At 43.8% G+C, this 23,187-nt stretch overlaps 1 protein-coding gene across 3 annotated transcripts in view; it reads right to left on the bottom strand.

Moving 5' to 3' along the window:
* The window catches only part of med30 (mediator complex subunit 30), a 57,245-nt gene extending 34,273 nt beyond the window's left edge, over positions 1–22,972 (bottom strand). Inside the window, exons 1-3 of one of the 3 annotated variants that reach the window (XM_078216487.1) lie at positions 22,818–22,947; positions 21,869–21,948; positions 10,906–11,126 (exon numbers count right to left, since the gene is read on the bottom strand). In XM_078216487.1, the coding sequence (XP_078072613.1) occupies positions 10,906–11,076 (171 nt within the window). In that variant the 5' untranslated portion in view covers positions 11,077–11,126; positions 21,869–21,948; positions 22,818–22,947. Of the gene's footprint in view, positions 1–10,905; positions 11,127–21,868; positions 21,949–22,817 lie in introns of all 3 variants that reach the window. The other 2 variants (XM_078216486.1, XM_078216488.1) reach the window with 2 other exon arrangements.
* Between the last annotated feature and the right edge of the window lie 215 nt (positions 22,973–23,187).

Genomic DNA, 23,187 nt, shown 5'->3' with positions numbered 1-23,187 from the left:
ACCAGGCTGATTCCTGGGATGGCAGGGCTGACGTACGAGGAGAGATTGGGTCAGTTGGGATTATATTCACTGGAGTTTAGAGGGGGCGGAATTAAATAGAAACCTATAAAGTTGTAACAGGACTGCACAGGGCAGATGCAGGAAGGATGGCAAGGGAGTCCTGTTTGTGAACAGAACTCCCACTTACCTGATGAGAGAGCAGCGCTCCGAAAGCTAGTGGCTTGTGCTAGCAAATAAACCTGTAGGACTTTAACCTGGTGTTGAGAGACTTCTTACTGTGTTTACCCCAGTCCAATGCCAGCATCTCCACATCGAGGGAGTCCAGAACCAGGGGTCACTATCTGAGGAGAAGGGGTAGACCATTTAGGACTGAAATGAGGAGAAATTTCTTCACCCAGAGAATGATAAGCCTATGGAATTCTCTACCACAGAAAGCAGTCGTATGTTTTCAAGAAGGGTTAGATGTAGCTCTTGGGGCTACAGGGATCAAAGGATATGGGGGGAAAAGCGGAAGCAGGTTACTGAGTTGGATGATCAGCCATGACCATACTGAATGGCAGAGCAGGCTTGAAGGGACAAATGGCCTATTCCTGCTCCTATTTTCTATGTTTCTACGTGAAAAGGTTCAAGAGCCAAAACAAAAAAGAGTGGCTGCAGGCCAATTATTGTACCATGTTGCTGTACTGTTTATACTGCAGCAAGATCCTGGATTATTAATTGCAAAGTCCACAGAAGGAGGTGCAGAAGGAGGTCATTCGGTCCACAGAGAAGTTTTTGTGCCAACTTCGTCTGCTTTACTGACAGTTGTTCTTAATTTTATTCAAGAGGAACCAATACAGATTTCAACCCACAATAATTAATAAAATTGCAATTTAAAGAATACAGGAGAAATATCCACAATTCACCCTAACCAGCAATAAATGAAGCCATTCCTGCAAAACATGACAGGAAATGTTGTGAAGTAAATATACTCAAAATTAAAGAAATTGCAGATTATATCTTGGAGTTCAACACACCCTAGTGGCAAAATCTAAAACTACATCAGAAAACGTTTCATAGCTTACATCGGCAAACATTGTTCAGTCAGACAATTGTACCCCATCATTTTTTTTTACGACCTGCGTATTATCTGTATATTAATACGGTGTTTAATTATAATATTCAGGTCGTGGGCATTAACAGAGAGGTTCACCCAGTGCTCACGCATATAGGAGCTGCCAGAACTGTGATTGTAGGGTTGGAGATCATGGAATCCCTACAGTGCAGAAGGAAGTTATTTGCCCATCAAGCTTGCACAAACAACAATCCCACCCACGCCCTGTCCCTGTAACCCCATGTATTTACCCTGCTAATCCCCCTGACACTAAGGGGTAATTTACCATGGGCCAATCAACCTAATCCGCACACCTTTGGAGTGTGGGAGGAAACCCACGCAGACACGGGGAGAATGTGCAAACGCCACACAGACAATGACCCGGGGCTAGAATTGAAACCGGGTCCCTGGCGCTGTGAGGCAGCAGTGATGCAGATATGTAATGTGTATCTATGTAAATAAGAACTCCTGAGTGCATAAAGTCTAAGCTCCAGTTCTATCCTTCACTGCCTGACTTCCGGAGTTCTAACCTCGTGTCCCAATGCCTGCATTTATATAAAGAATTCATGTAAAAATCAATCTGAGTATAAAATAGTCATGTTGGCAAGAAAGAAGATTTTATGAATTCATGCATAATTAAAATTAATGGGCACAAAATACTACAGAGCTCATTGCACAATATCCCAACACGTACTATTATTGTGCAAATTTGTACAAAGAACATAAGAAATAGAAGCAGCAGTAGGCACCGTTAAAGGGGTATAGGATTACTTGGGACTAAATGACTAATAGATTAAGATAAAGTAATTTAGAGTGAATATAGTACAGAAAAAGGACAAAGTACCTGAAGTTACAAAGGTACTGTTTTGCATAAAAACACATAGAAGCACTATTAGAGAATTTAAACATGTATTTTTCAATATTCTGTACACCTTGGCCAACTACACACTTCCCCAAGGCATGGTGGAATATAGCTGAGTAAAAAGAACCTTATTCCTTGAAAACAATATAGCCACTAAGTGAAATAGAAAAGGACTCTCTTATCAGCGTGGGTCTCAGATAGTTTGAGCAATCCCAGACAGCCAAATGAATAGAGTAATACAATTTTTCCGATCAAGGATTGCTCAGTAGATAGTGAGAAAGGACCTTTTGAACGTATTTGGGGTTGCTAGGAGACAGTGGGAAAAATGTTCCGGATTTACGTATTGAGGTTGCTAGGAGACAGTGGGCAAGACCTTCCAGACTGTACGGACTATGTATTTTCATGCTGCCAGAGGGTGGAATGTTATTGGTCAAGGTAAATAATTCATACTAACATGATTGGCTCATCAGGTTAGGATGAACAGAGTAGGCGGGCAGATGATTTCTGAAAAATGTATAAAAGTAATACTGATAATGTAAATTAGAATAATTTAGGGCTGCCCTAAATCGTTCTCCCACACATGTGGACCAGGCTTGGGCAACAATAAAACACATCTTCAACCAGAATTACTGTCTCCGTGAGTTCTTTGTATTTGCTAAGCTGCAATTAATCACGTAAAAGCCAGCATGATACTTAAGTCTCTGAAAAGCTCCTTCAGCCATTAAATAAGATCATAGCTGATCTGATCTTAGCCTCAACTCTACTTTGCTGTCTGCTCCCCATAACTTCTGACTCCACTATCGTTCTAGAATGCCTATCTCAGCCTTGAACATATTCAACAGCTCCGTCCCCACAGCTCCCTGCGGTAGAATTCTAAAGGTTCCACAACTCCATCTTAAAATGGGTTCGTCCTTATTCTGAAACTATATCCCTTGTTTGAGATTCTCCCATGAAGGGAAGCAGCCTCAGCATCTACTCTATCAAGGCCCCTCAGAACCATATGTTCTATAGATCACCTCTCATTCTTCTAAACACCAATGAGTATACACTGTAGTTGTTTAATGCTTCCTCATAAGACAAAACCCTCATCCCAGGAATCAACCTAGTGTGCCTTCTCTGGACTATCTCCAATGCAAAAATATCCTTCATTAAATAAGGAGACCAAAAGGCAGACAGTACTCTAGGTGTGGTTCCACCAATATCCTATACAGTAGCAAGACCTTCCTACTTTTATACTCCAAACCATGCAATAAAGCTTAACATTCAATTAATTACTTTCAGTATCAGCATGCTAACCTTTTGTGTTTGATGTACGAGGACACCCAGACTGCTCTGTACTGCAGCATTCTGTAGTCTATTTCCATATAATATTCAGCATTTCTATTCTTCCTAACAAACTGAATACATTACATTATATTGCATCTGCCTAAACTTTGCCCACTTAATTAGTCTATCTCATTCCCTTTGCAGATTCTGTCCTCCTCACAACTTGCTTTCCTATCTATCATTGTATCATCAGCAAATTTGACTACAAAACTCATTTCCTTCATCCAAATCCGTATAGATTGCAAATAGTTGAGGCCCCATTAGTGATCCCTGCAGCACTCCACTAGTTAGTATGGCAACCTGAAATTAACTCTGTTAATTAATCAATCTTCTATCCATGCTAATATATTACCCCTAACACTATGAGCTCTTATCTAGTATAAAAAGTATTTATGTGGCACCTTATCAAGTGGCTTTTGGAAATGTAGATGCACTGCACAGCTACCTGTTCTCCTCTTTCGACCCTGCATATTACATCCTTAAAGAACTCTAATAAATTTGTCAAACATGATTTCCCTTTCACAGAAACATGTTGACTCTGATCAATGGGATTATGAATCCCCTTCATTAATAATTATTTACAGCATTTTTCCAATGAAAGATGTTAGATTAACTGGTCTACCGTTTTCTGTCATTACATCTGCAGTTTCCCAAACCTTTCCAAAATCTAGGGAATTTTGGAAGATTGCAATCAATGCACCCACCATCTTTGCAGCCACCTCTTTTAATACCCTAGGATGCAGGAGATCAGGTTGAGGGGACTTGCCAGCTTTTAGATCCAATAGGTTGCTGATCACTTTTTCTTTAGTGAAAATTATTGTTTTAAATTCCTTCCTTCCCTTTGCCTCCTGATTTTCTACTGCTATTTGGATGTTTTTAGTGTCATCAACGAGAACATAACATTTGTTTAAAGTTTCTGGGGACGACCTTACCGGTACGGGATATCTGGTGAGATAAGGCTCGCGCCCGTAAAGAGCGTGAGGCTGATTGTAATATTTAAATTCTATTTTAAATAAAATATAAATATTAATAGGAGCCCGGGACTCAATCGCCAGGCTCACATGCCTTTGCGGCCTCGCTGACTAAGGTCCTCACTGGCGAGGATTACATATGGTCTCCATTAACAAGGACCTGTTGTAATGGCCTCACTGCTAGGACTGGAGGCCATTGAGGCCCCTCCAAGAGGTCGGAGGCAAATGGGGGGCCCCTTGGGCAGTGTCAGCCTGGCACACTGGCAGTGCCCACTGGGAATGGCCTTAGGGGGGTGGGGCCTAAGGCTGCACACTCTGAAACTGAGGACGGGGGGGGGGGGTGAAATCAGCCGTGGAGGCCAGCAGTAACACAGATCTGTGCAAGTGCAACGGCGCCTTCTGCTGCAATCTGCCGACGTTTGGTGAGCCTAGGCCCTGTCCCCATCCTGCTGCCGGGAAACAGATCTTGCCTTTTTTCCCCCTCAAAATGAGGTAAGATTTAATTTTTGACTCGTCCAAACAAAGGGCAATTTTCTCCCATTTTCACACTCGTTCGGCTCTTAGAATTCTTTCAGTAAGATGGTACCCCCCCCCAGCTCTTCCTCACTTTCCATTATTAACTTGCCAGGGGAGTGTGGGGTAAAGGGAGAAAAGTGACCATAAGAGGAGAGGACAGGTGTGTGCCTCTGACCATTATATCGGTACACAGGAGGCTCCCTGTTTTCAAATCCTTATGCCTTCAAACTCACTGTGGATGAGTGCAAGATGCAGCCTCCAGTTGCCCCTTTCATCTATCACACCTGTGCCTGCTGACCTACGTTGATTCCTGGTGAAGCAATGGCCCAATTTTAAAATTCTCATCCTTGATCCACTGGAGCAAGCTGAGAGGGGTGATTGAAAGCAGCAGTGCTGGTGAGAGATTAATTGGATTAATTGAATTGTTTATTTATTTAATTAGTCAGCTAGTGTGTGTATTTTTTTGGCCTTTACTTTAACAGCAGTTTTTCAAGTTTAAAGTGAAAACTAGAAGTGGGCAGCAAAGGAGTCTGGGAAGGGTTTTTATTTTAACTTTAAAAGTCAGTTACCTGGGAGGTTCCCCCTCATTGATCCACTGGAGCAAGCTGAGAGGGGTGATTGAAAGCAGCAGTGCTGGTGAGAGATTAATTGGATTAATTGAATTGTTTATTTATTTAATTAGTCAGCTAGTGTGTGTATTTTTTTGGCCTTTACTTTAACAGCAGTTTTTCAAGTTTAAAGTGAAAACTAGAAGTGGGCAGCAAAGGAGTCTGGGAAGGGTTTTTATTTTAACTTTAAAAGTCAGTTACCTGGGAGGTTCCCCCTCATTGATCCACTGGAGCAAGCTGAGAGGGGTGATTGAAAGCAGCAGTGCTGGTGAGAGATTAATTGGATTAATTGAATTGTTTATTTATTTAATTAGTCAGCTAGTGTGTGTATTTTTTTGGCCTTTACTTTAACAGCAGTTTTTCAAGTTTAAAGTGAAAACTAGAAGTGGGCAGCAAAGGAGTCTGGGAAGGGTTTTTATTTTAACTTTAAAAGTCAGTTACCTGGGAGGTTCCCCCTCATTGATCCACTGGAGCAAGCTGAGAGGGGTGATTGAAAGCAGCAGTGCTGGTGAGAGATTAATTGGATTAATTGAATTGTTTATTTATTTAATTAGTCAGCTAGTGTGTGTATTTTTTTGGCCTTTACTTTAACAGCAGTTTTTCAAGTTTAAAGTGAAAACTAGAAGTGGGCAGCAAAGGAGTCTGGGAAGGGTTTTTTAAGCGCGTGAAGTATAAAAGGTAGGCTGCAGTATACAGCGAGCAGCGTCGGGAGCGGGCAGTGGAGTGTGTGGGAAGCAGAGTGTGAGCTATAAGACTTTGGCTCACAGGGCTTAGGCTGAAAGGGCGAGCAGGGGTGAGTTGAATTCATTCTTGCACTTTCTACCTGGTACTGGCAAGGTATCTGGAGGGGATGCGTGTGCAGGCAGTGCAATGTTCCTCTTGCACTATGTTTGAGGTGAGGGACGACGACAGTGTCCCTCCTGATTACACCTGTGGGAAGTGCACCCATCTGCAGCTCCTCCAAAACCGTGTTAGGGAACTGGAGCTGGAGTTGGATGAACTTAGGATCATCAGGGACGCAGAGATGGCCATAGACACAAGCTTTCGGAATACAGTTACTCCGAGGATTGAAAACAGATGGGTGACGGTGAGAGGGGCTGGGAGGAAGCAGTCCGTGCAGGGATCCCCGGTGGTCATTCCCCTTAGCAACAAGTATTCCGCTTTGGATACGGTTGAGGGGGACGACATACCAGTGGGGAGCCGCAGTGAGAGGATCTCCAGCACTGTGTCCGTCTCTGTGGCTCGGGAGGGAAAGGGGGAGAGCGGGAGGGCGATAGTTATTGGGGACTCGTTAGTTAGAGGGATAGATAGGAGGTTCTGTGGCAGCAAAAGAGACTCACGGATGGTATGTTGCCTACCGGATGCCAAGGTCCGTGATGTCTCAGACCGTGTTTTCCAGATTCTGAAGGGGGAGGGGAAACAGTCACAAGTCGTGGTGCACATTGGTACCAATGACATAGGTAAGAGAAGGGACGGGGATTTAAAGCAGGAATTTCTGGAGCTGGGCTGGAAGCTGAGAGCCAAGACGAAACATGTGGTCATCTCTGGTACGTTGCCGGTACCACGTGATAGCGAGTTGAGGAACAGGGAGAGAGTGCAGTTAAATATGTGGTTGCAGGGATGGTGTAGGAGGGAGGGTTTCAGATACGTGGATAATTGGAACACGTTCTGGGGAAGGTGGGACCTGTACAAACAGGACGGGGTGCACCTGAACCAGAGGGGCACCAATATCCTCGGAGGGAAATTTGTTACGGCTCTTCAGGGGGGTTTAAACTAATTTGTCAGGGGAGTGGGAAAGGGAGTTGTAGTCCAGAAGTCAGTGAGGGTGGTGAGGTATTGGGGAAGGTATCAGGGTCAAGGGTGGGTACTGGTAGACAGGAAGGTGGGTTGAAGTGTGTCTACTTCAATGCAAGGAGCATCCGGAACAAGGTAGATGAACTTGGGGCGTGGATTGGTACTTGGGACTACGATGTTGTGGCCATTACGGAGACGTGGGTAGAACAAGGACAGGAATGGTTGTTGGACGTTCCGGGGTATAGATGTTTCACTAAGTGTAGGGAAGCTGGTAAAAGAGGTGGAGGAGTGGCATTGTTAATCAAGGATAGTTTAACGGCTGCGGAAAGGCACTTCGTGGGGGATCTGCACACTGAGGTAATATGGGCTGAAGTTAGAAATAGGAAAGGAGCGGTCACGTTGCTAGGAGTTTACTATAGGCCCCCAAATAGTAATAGAGATGTGGAGGAAGAAATTGCTAAGCAGATTATGGATATGTGTGGGGGTCACAGGGTAGTTGTCATGGGGGACTTTAACTTTCCAAATATTGATTGGAACCTTTGTAGGTCAAATAGTTTGGATGGGGCAGTTTTTGTGCAGTGTGTGCGGGAGGGTTTCCTGACACAATATGTGGATGGGCCGACTAGAGGTGAGGCCACATTGGATTTGGTACTGGGAAATGAACCGGGCCAAGTGTTAGATTTGGTTGTGGGAGAGCAATTTGGAGATAGTGACCACAATTCGGTGTTTTTTGTTATTGCAATGGAGAGGGATAGGGCCGTACGGCAGGGCAAGGTTTACAATTGGGGGAGGGGTAATTATGATGCGATTAGGCAAGAATTAGGGGGCATAAGTTGGGAACAGAAACTGTCAGAGAAAGGAACGAATGAAAAGTGGAACTTTTTCAAGGAACAAATACTGGATGTCCTTGATAGGTATGTTCCTGTCAGGCAGGGAGGAAATGGCCGAGTGAGGGAACCATGGTTCACAAAAGAGGTGGAATGTCTTGTGAAAAGGAAGAGGGAAGCTTATGTAGGGATGAGGAAACAAGGTTCAGATGGCTCGATTGAGGGTTACAAGTTAGCAAGGAATGAGCTGAAAAAGGGGCTTAGGAGAGCTAGGAGGGGACATGAGAAGTCCTTGGCGGGTCGGATCAAGGAAAACCCCAAGGCTTTTTACTCTTATGTGAGGAATAAAAGAATGACCAGGGTGAGGTTAGGGCCGGTCAAGGACAGTAGTGGGAACTTGTGTATGGAGTCAGTAGAGATAGGCGAGGTGATGAATGAATACTTTTCTTCAGTGTTCACCAAGGAGAGGGGCCATGTTTTTGAGGAAGAGAAGGTGTTACAGGCTAATAGGCTGGAGGAAATAGATGTTCGGAGGGAGGATGTCTTGGCAGTTTTGAATAAACTGAAGGTCGATAAGTCCCCTGGGCCTGATGAAATATATCCTAGGATTCTGTGGGAGGCAAGGGATGAGATTGCAGAGCCTTTGGCGTTGATCTTTGGGTCCTCACTGTCCACAGGGATGGTGCCAGAGGACTGGAGAATGGCGAATGTTGTTCCTCTGTTTAAGAAAGGGAATAGAAATGACCCTGGTAATTATAGACCGGTTAGTCTTTGATGGAAAGGGTCCTTAGGGATGGGATTTACGACCATTTAGAAAGATGCGGATTAATCCGAGATAGTCAGCACGGATTCGTGAAGGGCAAGTCGTGCCTCACAAATTTGATAGAATTTTTTGAGGAGGTAACTAAGTGTGTTGATGAAGGTAGGGCAGTTGATGTCATATACATGGATTTTAGTAAGGCGTTTGATAAGGTCCCCCATGGTCGGCTTATGATGAAAGTGAGGAGGTGTGGGATAGAGGGAAAGTTGGCCGATTGGATAGGTAACTGGCTGTCTGACCGAAGACAGAGGGTGGTGGTCGATGGAAAATTTTTGGATTGGAGGCAGGTTGCTAGCGGTGTGCCGCAGGGATCAGTGCTTGGTCCTCTGCTCTTTGTGATTTTTATTACTGACTTAGAGGAGGGGGCTGAAGGGTGGATCAGTAAATTTGCTGATGACACCAAGATTGGTGGAGTAGTGGATGAGGTGGAGGGCTGTTGTAGGCTGCAAAGAGACATAGATAGGATGCAAAGCTGGGCTGAAAAATGGCAAATGGAGTTTAACCCTGATAAATGTGAGGTGATTCATTTTGGTAGGACAAATTTAAATGTGGATTACAGGGTCAAAGGTAGGGTTCTGAAGACTGTGGAGGAACAGAGAGATCTTGGGGTCCATATCCACAGATCTCTAAAGGTTGCCAGTCAAGTGGATAGAGCTGTGAAGAAGGCCTATAGTGTGTTAGCTTTTGTTAACAGGGGGTTGGAGTTTAAGAGCCGTGGGGTTATGCTGCAACTGTACAGGACCTTGGTGAGACCACATTTGGAATATTGTGTGCAGTTCTGGTCACCTCACTATAAGAAGGATGTGGAAGCGCTGGAAAGAGTGCAGAGGAGATTTACCAGGATGCTGCCTGGTTTGGAGGGTAGGTCATATGAGGAAAGGTTGAGGGAGCTAGGGCTGTTCTCTCTGGAGCGGAGGAGGCTGAGGGGAGACTTAATAGAGGTGTATAAAATGATGAAGGGGATAGATAGAGTGAACGTTCAAAGACTATTTCCTCGGGTGGATGGAGCTATTACAAGGGGGCATAACTATAGGGTTCGTGGTGGGAGATACAGGACGGATATCAGAGGTAGGTTCTTTACGCAGAGAGTGGTTGGGGTGTGGAATGGACTGCCTGCAGTGATAGTGGAGTCAGACACTTTAGAAACATTTAAGCGGTTATTGGATAGGCACATGGAGCACACCAGGATGATAGGGAGTGGGATAGCTTGATCTTGGTTTCAGATAAAGCTCGGCACAACATCGTGGGCCGAAGGGCCTGTTCTGTGCTGTACTGTTCTATGTTCTATGTTCTTGTTTTCAAATCCCAACCAGAGCCTGGCTCCTCCCATCTCGAATCTCCTTCAGCTTTACAACCGTCCAAGACTGCAGCTGTTAAAGGTAGCAGTTCAACCTTCCCAAGGCCAAGTAAGGATGGGCAACAAAACACTGGTCTTACTAGCGACACTCACATCCCATGAAAGAATAGAAGACAAAATCACTGTATTCCTCCAATCTGCCCTTGAGAATCCCAGATTTTGATTAATCCATTGGTGGTTGTGTCCTTAGATGCTGGACCCTAAGCTCTAGAATTCCTTCCTAAACCTCTCAGTCTCTCTACCCCACTCTTGTCCTTTAGGACGCTCTTGGATCAAGCTTTTGGACATCTGTCCTAATAGCTCCTTATCGGGTTGGTGTCATGTTTTGTTTTATAATGCTCCTGAGAAGCACCCTGTGATGTATTAATACATTAAAGGTGCTATAAAAATACATTTGTTAGCCAATTTTAAACAGTTATATGCCACTGTGTTTACAACTTTTGAAAAATAATTTCACATCAGTATAATGTAGATTGACTGTCTATCAAACTGTTACAGAACATATAATGTCATATCATTTACTCACATCAAAGCGTCTTATTGGGTATTATTTAGAATGTGTGAGAAAGATGATCTTATTACAGAATTTCTGATTCAAAAGTAATGAAATCTTTGAAAAAAAACCTATGAGTAATTGTCATTCGAAGCAAAGGGTATTGAGGTTTCTAGTCTTGTTTCATTCAGAGCACCTACTGCAATGACATAATACAGGTAAAAGACAAATCACTAACCTGCATGTTCCTCAGGAGCTGGAAGATCTCCATTGTTCTTGAAACAATGTCTTGCACCGTCTCTTGGCCAATTCGACAGAGAGAAGCTGTATTAACTTCACGTCCAGCCTGGGCCTGAGGTCCAGAAAATGCGCCAGGCATTCCAGCACCAGGCACTGGGGGCGTTGCCATGACTCCCTTTCTTCTTACACGTCAATGATATGAAATTCTAGTAGAAAGGGCTTTGCACAGAGAAGACAGGAATATTTCAAGCCAACTTAGTAAAGAAATTAAGAATGCCATATGCAGGCATTGTATAAAATGTCTGCACTAATTTGTTTAGTGATTGATAAAGCATATTAACTTTTTGATGTAATTCCACTAGGTCAGAATCAAAGTGGTGACACACTCAGGAGGTTCAGATCATGCCATTAACGAACAGAAAAACATTTGTTTGTAACGATACCAGAATCCCATATGTGCTGTTGAATCACTAAATCATCCCATGAGGCTTATTATCCATATTCACAAATGCAACTTCATTCTCATTTGTTAACCACACATGGAAGCCTTCCAGCTGCTGCCTGGGTGATCAGGATCTACTTTTTCTGAGTCAATGAACTGCAAATTTGTGTTATTTGGTGGCATAAATGTTTGCATGTATTGCGATTTACAATGCCAAGGACCTAACCATTTCAGATGATAAAAGAAACAGGATTTTACTGAGAAACGAAGAGTCTTATAGCTGTACAGGTCGAATATCCTTTATCCGTCATTTCAAAAAGTGAACACATCCAAAAACTGCATTTGTTTTGAAACTCATTGATCTTTAATGTGGCAAGTCTGTGACTTAAGCCGCCACAAACCTCACCACCTGCACCGTGGCCATTAGCATGGGAAGTTGAGTTATTTGACTGCACTGTTTACCTCATAGACCCTCTCCTACAAGCACAATCGCAAATGGCGCCACAGGTGGAAACTTATTATCGGTACCCTATATTTATTATTCATTTGCACATCTTACTTTTCTAACCATTTTATTAAACTATATAGCTAGCCTAAGCTTTGGCCACTGCAATGCAAGTAGGCCTAGGCCCATATGCAGTACGCAAAAACTGAATTCCGTAACTTTATCGGCTCCAAGGGTGTCAGATAACGGATACTCAAACTGTAGCATGCCAGAGTTTAATAAAAACATTTTAACAGCAAGCATGTTAGAGAAAAAAATATTCTAGTGGTATGTTTCCTTATTTTCAAGATGGTGCGAGACACAGGCACATGAAAGAGTGAACTGTAACTAACGAAATCCATCTGCCATACCCTTGGCTGACTAAAATATAATACTCACATTTAAAATGATCAATTCAGGTAGCACCTACTGCCTGCATTTTGTAAGAGCATTCTACACTTCTACCGTTCTTTTCGTGAATAAGTGTTTCCTAAGAGTGGCACAGTGGTTAGCACTGCTTCATCACAGTGCCAGGAACCTGGGTTCGATTCCCAGCTTGGATCACTGTCTGTGTGGAGTCTGCGTGTTCTCCCCGTGTCTGTTCGGTTTCCTCCCACAGTCTGAAACTCGTGCTAGTGAGGTGCATTGACCCGAACAAGCGCCCGAGTGTGGCGACTAGGGGAATTTCACAATAACTTTATTGCAGTGTTAATGTAAGTCTTACCTGTGACACTAACAAATAAACTTTATCTTCTGTCCTGTACTGCCAGGTTCTGACTTTACAAACACACGAATTAAAATCAAGAATAGTCCATTTAGTCCCTTGAGCATGGTCTGCCATTTGATAAAATGATAGCTGATCCGATTATAGTCTCAACTCGACTTTCCCGGCTATCCCCACTAACTTTTGACTCCCTTGTCAATCAAGAACTTAGCTAACTCAGCTTTACAAATATTTAAAGAGCCTGCCTCCACTGCTCTCTGGGAAGGGAATTCCACAGATTAACAGCCCGCTGAGAGAAAAGATTTCTCCTCATCTCCGTCTTTTTTAAACCGTGCCCTCTAATTCTAGTCTCTCCCACAAGAGGAAGCATTGTATAAGCATCAATCGTGTCAGGAACCCCTCATTTTTCTAAACTCCAATGAGAATAGGTCCAACCTTGCTTCATAAAACAACCCTTCAACCCCTTCATCCCAGGATTCAGTGGAGTGAATCATCAAAGTACTGCTTCCAATGGATGCAAAACCTTCAAGTAAGGAGGCCAAAACAATACACAGTACTCCAGATTCCCTGTAAAACTATCACAAAACTTCTGTACTTTCATTTTCCATTCCTCTTGCAATAAACATTAACATTCCATTTCCCTTCCTAATCACTAGTTTTTTGTGATTCATGTATTAGGGCATCCATTCCCTCTGTTCCACATAGTACTGCAATCCCTCTCCAATTAAATGATATACTTTTCTAGCCAGAGTGGACAACATTATATGCCAGCTGCCATTTATTTGCCAAGCCACTTAACCTATCTATATCCCTTTGTCACAACTTACTCTATCTATATTTGCATCATTAGCAAACTTAGTAACTATGCATCCAGTCCCCTCACCCAAGTCATTGATATAGATTGTAAATAGTTGAAGCCCCAGCACTGATCCTTGTGCAGTCCACAAGCAACAGTTCACCAACCTGAAAATGACCCAATTATCCCTATTGTCTGCTTCCTGTTAGTTAGCCAATCCTTTATCTATACTAATTTGTTACTCCCTGCTCCATGAGCTCTTATTTTGTGAGCAACCTTTGTTGTGGCACCTTATTGAATGTCTTTTGAAAATCAAAAAAAAACACATCTACAAGTCCCAATTTATCCATGTTAACTGAATCAAACATGATTTCCCTTTCAGTAAACAATGATAATACTGCCTGATTATATTAAGATTTTCTAAATGCCTTGCTATAACCTCCTTAATAATAGATTCAAGCATTTTCTCTATGACATATATTAGGCTAACTGGCTAGTAGCTTCCTGACTCCACACTTTCTCGAATAGAGGATTTACATTTGTTATTTACCAATCTGATGGGTCCTTTCCAGAATTTAGGAAATTCTGGAAAATTTAAAAAAAATGTTTATTTATGAGTCACAAGTAAGGCTTACATTAACACTGCAATTAAGTTACTGTGAAATTTCCCTAGTCGCCACACTTTGGCGCCTGCTCGGGTACACTGAGGGAGAATTTAGCATGGCCAATGCACCTAACCAGCGCGTCTTTCAGACTGTTGGAGGAAACCAGAGCATCTGGAGGAAACCCACGCAGACACGGGGAGAACGTGCAGACTCTGCACATACAGTGACCCAAGCGGTAATTGAACCCGGGTCCCTGGCACTGTGAGGCAGCAGTGCTAACCACTGTGCCACCTTATTACCAGCAAAACATTTCCTATCTTAGCAGAAACTAATTTTAAGATTCTAAGATAAAAGTCCATCAGGTCTGAGGAACTTGTCAACCTTCAGTTCTAAGTTTTCTCAGTATCCCTTATCCAGTGATTGTAATTATTTTAATTTCCTCTCTCCCTTTCATCTCCTGATTTGCATCTTCTACAATGAAGGGAGACGCACACAATATCTGGTCAACACTCTGCTCTTTCCTTATTTCCCATTATTAATTTCTCATTCTTACTCTCTGGAGGACCAACACTCGCTTTAGTTATTCTTTTCATTATTAAATACTTGTTGAAATTCATTATCTGTTTTTACATTTCTGGCTACCTCCCTCCTTTTTTTGCTACGTCATTCTTTGCTTGTTTTAAATTGTGTCCAACCTCGTGACCTACCAATAATCTTTGCAGAATTACACGCTTTTTCTTTCAATTTGATACCATCCTTATCTTCTGTACGTGAATTAGCTAAGGATGGCGCACTCTACTCACTGGAATGTATCGTTGTTAAGTGTTATGAAATATGTCCTTAAACATCTGGCACTATATCTCTACTTGTCCTACCATTTAACCTAATTTCCCAATTCACTTAAGCCAGCTCTATCTTCCCACCACTGTAATTGCCTTTAATCAAGTTTAAAATGCTAGTCTTAGACCCACACTTCCCTCCTTGAAACTAATTGCAAATTTCAACCATGCTATGATCACTACTACCTAAAGGCTCCTTCACTATGAGATCATTAATTTATCCTGTCTCAATGCACATTATGAGATCCAGAATTGCCTGCTCTCTAGTTAATCCTACAACGTGCTGTTCTAAGAAACTGTTCTGAAAACACTTCATGAACTCACCTTCCATGGTATATTTGTCAATCAGATTTGTCCAATCAATACAAGAGATTTTAAGACGTCAATTTCTCTAGGCTCTGCCACCATCAGAAAAAATTATCTTCATCACAATCCTAAAAGTATCAAATGTTCACACATTCTTCCTTCTCCTATGAAATGCAAGCCCAGTTTATACAATTCTCATCTCATAATTTAACTATTGGGAGTCCTGGTAACATTCTGGTAAATCTGTGCTGCACTCCTTCCAAGGCCAATTAATCCTTTCTGATCTGCAGTGCCCAGAATTGTACACGGTCCTTCAGTTGTGGCCTAACGGGGGCTTTGTGCAGTTGCAGCAAAACTTCCTCCCCTGGAAATTGTTCTTTGCACCTACTATAACTTAATGATCTCAGTACATGAAAACCTCACTGGATCGCCATTGTTTCCAGCATTTAAATAATACTCAAGTCCATCCTTTTAGGATCCAAAATGGATAATTACATGCATTGAAATTCATCTGGCACAGTTTTGCCCACTAATCAACATCTCATTGCAATTTTATGCTCTCATTTTATCAATCTTTGAGCCATAATTTTCACTCAGCAGTGTAAAGAGATATCCTGCTGGAATTACAACAGTAAGCACACTGACCTGCTCGAGAAAACTTTGTTCAAACATCCATTAGCTAGAGCTGCTTGGGGCCTGCAATGAAAGAGGCCTCAGTCCAGTGCAACTCCAGTGAACGCAGGGAGACCATGCCCCCTTTTTTACTGCACTTACAGCAGGCATGTTTAAAGGGCCCAGTGAAACTGACAGGCCAAGAAGAAGGTAAGTGCATAGAATTTGAGGTCAGGTGTGCTCCAGGGTAAGTTGGGTGGTGGGGCACGCTTGTGCAGGTGTCGCCAGGGTCAGGTTAGCTTGCGTGGGTGTCGGGTTGGGGTCAGGTCCACTGGCACGGGTGTCGGGTACAGTCTGCTCAAGCCAGGTCCACAGGTTGGCAGCTAGGGGGTAGGGGGTGGTACTTCTATGCAGCTAGGGTCTGTGGGGCAGGGAGGGGCAGTCAGGGTGGAGAGGATTGGGTATACCATTGGGTTGATTAGTTGGGTTGTGGGGGTGTCCCGTATGTATCTTGGTCTGGATGTTTAAAGTAGTTACTTTGAAATTAGAGGTGTTTTACTTCTTCTAACTCTTCCAGAATATCTGGGAGAACCGCCCGAAGTTAGCGATTTCAATTGCTTTTTCAGATGGTTCCAAGCACGGTGTAATCGTCCAAGGGAAGTTCATGCTTCTGGACAATTCCTGCGTCGATCCTTACCTGGGAAATTCCAAGAGGGATTCCCCAGTGCATCTTTGGAGTTCCCCCTCAAATCCGATGCTGGTGAGCCTTAAAGATCATGATGTGGAGATGCCGGCGTTGGACTGGGGTAAACACAGTAAGAAGTCTCACAACACCAGGTTAAAGTCCAACAGGTTTATTTGGTAGCAAAAGCCACTAGCTTTCGGAATGCTGTTCCTTCATCAGGTGGGTGGGAGTTCTGATCACAAACAGGGCACAAAGACACAAACTCAATTTACATGAATAATGATTGGAATGTGAGTCTTTACAACTAATCAAGTCTTAAAGGTACAGACAATGTGAGTGAAGAGAGCATTAGGCACCGGTTAAAACGATGTGTATTGTTTCCAGACAGGAAAGTTAGTGAGATTTTGCAAGTCCAGGCAGGTCATGGGGGTTACAGATAGTGTGACATGAACCCAAGATCCCGGTTGAGGCCGTCCTCATGTGTGCGGAGCTTGGCTATCAGTTTCTGCTCAGCGATTCTGCGTTGTCGTGTGTCGTGAAGGCCGCCTTGGAGAACACTTACCTGAAGATCAGAGTCTGAATGCCCGTGACCGCTGAAGTGCACCCCAACAGAAAGAGAACAGTCTTGCCTGGTGATTGTCGAGTGGTGTTCATTCATCCATTGTCATAGCATCTGCATGGTTTCCCCAATGTACCATGCCTCGGGACATCCTTTCCTGCAGGGTATCAGGCAGACGCTGCAGGGTTGGCACGACACCACACAACCCTGCCACAGCAACCTCTGCAAGACGTGCCAGATCATCAACACGGATGCCATCATCTCACATGGGAACACCATCCACCAGGTACACGGTACATACTCTTGCAACTCGGACAACGTTGCCTACCTGATACGCTGCAGGAAAGGATGTCCCGAGGCATTGTACATTGGGGAAACCATGCAAACGCTATGACAACGGATGAATGAACACCGCTCGACAATCACCAGGCAAGACTGTTCTCTTCCTGTTGGGGAGCACTTCAGCGGTCACGGGCATTCAGCCTCTGATCTTCAGGTCAGTGTTCTCCAAGGCGGCCTTCACGACACACGACAACGCAGAATCGCTGAGCAGAAACTGATAGCCAAGCTCCGCACACGAGGACGGCCTTAACCGGGATCTTGGGTTCATGTCACACTATCTGTAACCCCCATGACCTGCTTGGACTTACAAAATCTCACTAACTGTCCTGTCTGGAAACAATACACATCTTTTTAACCGGTGCCTAATGCTGTCTTCACTCACATTGTCTGTACCTTTAAGACTTGATTAGCTGTAAAGACTCACATTCCATTCATTATTCATGTAAATTGAGTTTGTGTCTTTGTGCCCTGTTTGTGATCAGAACTCCCACCCATCTGATGAAGGAACAACATTCCGAAAGCTAGTGGCTTTTGCTACCAAATAAACCTGTTGGACTTTAACCTGGTGTTGTGAGACTTCTTACTGAGCCTTAAAGGTACAGACCCTTATGTTATTATGAGCAAAACTGAATATAAAGGTAATGCACATATACACACAAAATATATTACATATAGAATCATAGAACCCCTACAGTGTAGGAGGAGGCCATTTGGCCCAGCCTGCACCAACGACAATTCCACCCCCAGGCCCTATCCCTGTAACCCCACATATTTACCCTGCTAGTTCCCCTGACACTAAGGGGCAATTTAGCATGGCCAATCAACCTAACCTGCACATCTCTGACTGCATACATCTACCTGCTTAGACTACATTCAAACTCATCTTATTCCCAACGATCAACCATAGAATCACAGAAACTTAGAGCAGAGAAAAAAGCCATTCAGTTCATCAAGAGCAGCTGTGCTTATCCAATACCCTCACTTTTTGCCTGTAACTCTAAGTTACTCATCCTTCTCACATACCAGCCCAATTTCCTTTTTAAAATTATCTATGGAATCACTCACCTTTCCAGGTATAGCATTCCAGATCCCAACAATTTTAACTTATTATAATCCATGAGGCCATACTGTATATACTAGTTGTGGCTTTGCCTTTCAAGAATACCGATTTTCCTGTCAAATGTTTTATGGCAATTCGGTAAAGCAAAATTCTTGATCAGGCGCATTATGCATTTTTATTTGATCCGTCCTTTCAGAGTATAAGAATTACAGTGAATTACCTATTGTAAGTTACATGAACTCACTGAGTGTTTTCAATCCATAAGTAGATCAAGTACAGTATCACCATAGTCTAGAACCATGACAAGGTTACTGAGATTAAGATTTACTGACAATTGAAAGAGCACAGAGCAGCAGGGGGATTATATACCAGGCAGTACAAAAACAAACTATACATTTTCCAAGGGGTTAATTAGCTTTTTCAATGTTGTGAGCAGAGCGAAAATTTAAAAAAGTTACTTTTCCCCAGCAAAGTAATACAAGCAATACTCCAGGCAAAACTTTATCCCTCAGACCCTCCTGCAGGCTGCTTCAATGATGATCAATTTCTCTCTGCTATTTTTTAAAGTGATCAGCAATGGTGAATTTGAAATAAAATCCAAGGCAGAATCTTAAATATCTAAATAGTTAACATCCATACATCCGGCCAATGATGATCAATCCTCACACACCATAACTACCAACTCTAGAGTTGCTGCTATCATAGACAGCATCCTGTACATCAAGGTCAGCATTAATTAAGCCATATGGCTCCATTTTTACCACCAACATGGTTCCCCGACACTTAATTCCATAAATTTCCTTGGCTCCCAAGTGCAGCCTAGCCCTGTACAACCTCAAACGTTTATCCAGTTCTACTGGCCCCTCATCTGATTTGGCACCTAGCTCTTCTTCCAACTTATCTAACTCGCCCCTCTGCCAGTGAAATCTTTACAGATCTTCATTAATCAGGGATGGACTCTTTTTTTGTTCCTTGACTGGCTTCCCAGTTCCAACCTTTGCAATTATCAAGTGCGGAACTCGGTGCTCAAGTTCTTTGCTCCATCCAATGACTCCTTGTGTCCCAGGAAACTTCAAGATACATTTCCTATCATTCAAATTCACAATGGGCTCCTCTCGCCCAATGCAATCAGCTCCTCCAACCAGAATATATCTATTCTTGCAACTCCAGATTTCCATTCATTACTTACCAAGTTTCTGGCAACTTCCCACATCACTCTATGAAGGGTCAATCTTTTAATTGGGAGAGATGGTGACAGTGCTAATGTAACTGAGCTAGAAATCCAGAGGCCTAGGCTCATGCCCCAGGAGTGTGGGTTTAAATCCCACTATGGCCACTGGTGGAATTTAAATACACTTAATTTAAAAAACCTGGAATTGAAAGCTAGTTTTAGCAATGATGACTATGCAAGGCTTCTAGAAAAAGTGAGAGGGCATGGGATCCAAGGTGCTGCTGCCCTGTGGATCCAGAACTGGCTTGCCCAAAGGAGGCAGAGAGTGTGTACAGATGGGTCTTTTTCTAAGTGGAGGTCGGTCACCAGTGGTGTGCCCCAGGGATCTGTTCTGGGACCCTTGCCGTTTGTCATTTTCATAAATGACCTGGATGAGGAAGTGGAGGGATGGGTTGGTAAGTTTGCCGACGATACGAAGGTTGGTGGGGTTGTGGATAGTCTGGAGGGATGTCAGAAGTTACAGAGGGACATAGATAGGATGCAAGACTGGGTGGAGAAGTGGCAGATGGACTTCAACCCAGATAAATGCATAGTGATCCATTTTGGCAGGTCAAATGGGATGAAGGCGTACAATATTAAGGGAAAGACTCTTAGTACTGTAGAAGATCAGAAGGACCTTGGGGTCCGGGTCCATGGGACTCTAAAATCAGCCCCGCAGGTGGAGGAGGTGGTTAAGAAGGCATATGGTGTGCTGGCCTTTATCAATTGAGGGATTGAGTTTAGGAGTCTGGGGATAATGATGCAGCTATATAAGACACTCGTCAGACCCCACTTGGAGTACTGCGCTCAGTTCTGGTCACCTCATTACTGGAAGGATGTGGAAATGATTGAAAGGGTGCAGAGGAAATTTACAAGGACGTTGCCTGGATTGAGTGGCATGCCTTATGAGGATAGGCTGAGGGAGCTCGGTCTTTTCTCCTTGGAGAGACGTAGGATGAGAGGAGACCTAATAGAGGTGTATAAGATGTTGAGAGGCATAGATCGGGTGGACTCTCAGAGGCTTTTTCCCAGGGTGGAAATGGCTGCTATGAGAGGACACAGGTTTAAGGTGCTGGGGGGTAGGTACAGGGGAAATGTTAGGGGGAAGTTTTTCACAGAGGGTGGTGGGCGAGTGGAATCGGCTGCCATCAGTGGCGGTGGAGGCAAACTCAATAGGGACTTTTAAGGGACTCCTGGATGAATACATGGGACTTAATAGGATGGAGGGTTATAGGTAGGCCTAAAAGGTAGGGATATGTTCGGCACAACTTGTGGGGCCGAAGGGCCTGTTTGTGCTGTAGTTTTTCTATGTAACTATTATTGATGGTCACAAAAAACCTCTGGTTCATAGAAAGATTCATAGAAACCCTACAGTACAGAAAGAGGCCATTCGGCCCATCGAGTCTGCACCGACTACAATCTCACCCAGGCCCTACCCCCATATCCCTACATATTTTACCCGCTAATCCCTCTAACCTATGCATCTCAGGACACTAAGGGGCAATTTTTAGCATGGCCAATCAACTTAACCCGCACATCTTTGGACTGTGGGAGGAAACCGGAGCACCCGGAGGAAACCCACGCAGACACGAGGAGAATGTGCAAACTCCACACAGACACTGACCCAAGCCGGGAATCGAACCCAGGTCCCTGGAGCTGTGAAGCAGCAGTGCTAACCACTGTGCTACCGTGCCACCCAATGTTCACTAATGTCCTTCCCGGGGATAATGATGCAGCTATGTAAGACACTCGTCAGACCCCACTTGAAGTACTGTGCTCAGTTCTGGTCGCCTCATTACAGGAAGGATGTGGAAATGATTGAAAGGGTGCAGAGGAGATTTACAAGGAAATCTGCCATTCTTATCTGGTCTGGCCTACATGTGACTCCAGAGCTACAGCAATGTGGTTGACTCTTAACCACTCTCCAAGACAATTAGGAATGGGCAATAAATGCTGGCCTCGTCAGTGATGCCCTCATCCCATGAACAAATTAAAAAAATTATGGCCCTGTCCTTTGGGATTTTCTTCCAAAACAACATTGCTCTGTCTCTCTCTCATCTACAAAAACAAATCACTTATTCTTTTAGTTTTTTCGTTGTCCAGATCTGCCCATGAAGTAAAATACTCTTTTCTGTGATGAACATTATACTGATGCCTAAAATTAATAACAATCTTGATTGACATTTCAATGAAAGTACAGTCAGAATTAAAACAAACAGCAGTATCTCCTCTCAGGTAAAAGATCATTAAGTATTTTTTTTAAAAATCCTAATTGCTTTTCAACTATTTTGATGTACCTGCTTCCATGTAATTCAGAGTGGTCTGACATACAGCAGTGACTTGCTTCTCAGTCTATGAGTTATAATTAATGTGCAGCCTGGGAAATTAAACACAAGGGATTTCAGACCCTCAAAAGAAAAAGATAGGAGACAGCAGATGCCAAGCACATACTTCCTTTAGACATGCTGTGTATGGAAGCCAAACAACAGGCATTCCTCAAGGGGTTTACCATCGCCTGAGAAACTGGGTCAGAAACACTTAGCTGCAATTCCTTTGGGATACTTACAATTAAAATGGTGGCATTGGCAATTTAATGCTGAGCTGATAGAGTCTATTAGAAAACTATGTCAACAATTCCTCCAAGATTCTGTGGGCTGCTTAGCTGACCCTGAGCTGCTGCAAATACTGCTCATCAGGCAGTAATTAAGGAAGTTTGAACTACCTGCAACCCGAGGGCAGAGAAAAAGAGGAAAATTTCACCTTTTAGCAAAGGGAACACAGAGATGCCCTTGTTTCTATATAATTCATAACTTATAAAACTTGCAGCTTCAAAGAGTTTGCATTAAAAGTTGGAATTACAACTTTAACGTATGTGTTCACAAGGATACCTGACCGAAGCCTGCACAGCACAGTGAAGACCCTCATGGAGTGAACTCTTTTACTAATTCATCACACTGCAAAGAAAACACTGTCGCTTTAAATAGGAATACCACTTTAAAACAGATCCAAACCTTTGGCTGGTTGACACCAACAGAATTACTCTCCGGGACAAATGCTGCACGAATCCTTTACTTCACAATACTGGCAAATCATGGGACTTTTGAAAAATAAATGATGTTGGCATCTGTCTAAATGTCATTCCTTCAGCCATGATAAACAAGCCGAAAGGGCCGGCCGCAGCATGAAGGGGAACACATGCTTAGATCGCGATACCGTCTCGATATTGTTATTCGTTTCAATACTCACAGCCCAGCCTCACGCCAGTTTCCCAATCGTCAGGAAGGCGCCCCAAACACAGCTCATTGACACACACTGAACAGGGAGATAACCAACCCTGCAGCCCGCGGCTGCGCACAGCCTGACACCGCGCCTGCGCACAGAACCCCACACCGCGGCTGCGCGCAGCCTGAGCCCGCGCCTGCGCACAGAACCCCACACCGCGGCTGCGCGCAGCCTGAGCCCGCGCCTGCGCACAGAAACCCACACCGCGGCTGCGCGCAGCCTGAGCCCGCGCCTGCGCACAGAACCCCACACTGCGGCTGCGCACAGACCGAACAGCCTGGCGGTCACACCTGAGGTCTGTGATTACCAGACTGCGCTTGCGCACAGATCGAAG

Source organism: Mustelus asterias, chromosome 7, assembly GCF_964213995.1.
Source record: "Mustelus asterias chromosome 7, sMusAst1.hap1.1, whole genome shotgun sequence".
NCBI lineage: Eukaryota > Metazoa > Chordata > Chondrichthyes > Carcharhiniformes > Triakidae > Mustelus > Mustelus asterias.
The sequence above is the reverse complement of the archived record's forward strand: the minus strand, read 5'-3'. Positions and strand labels throughout refer to the sequence as shown.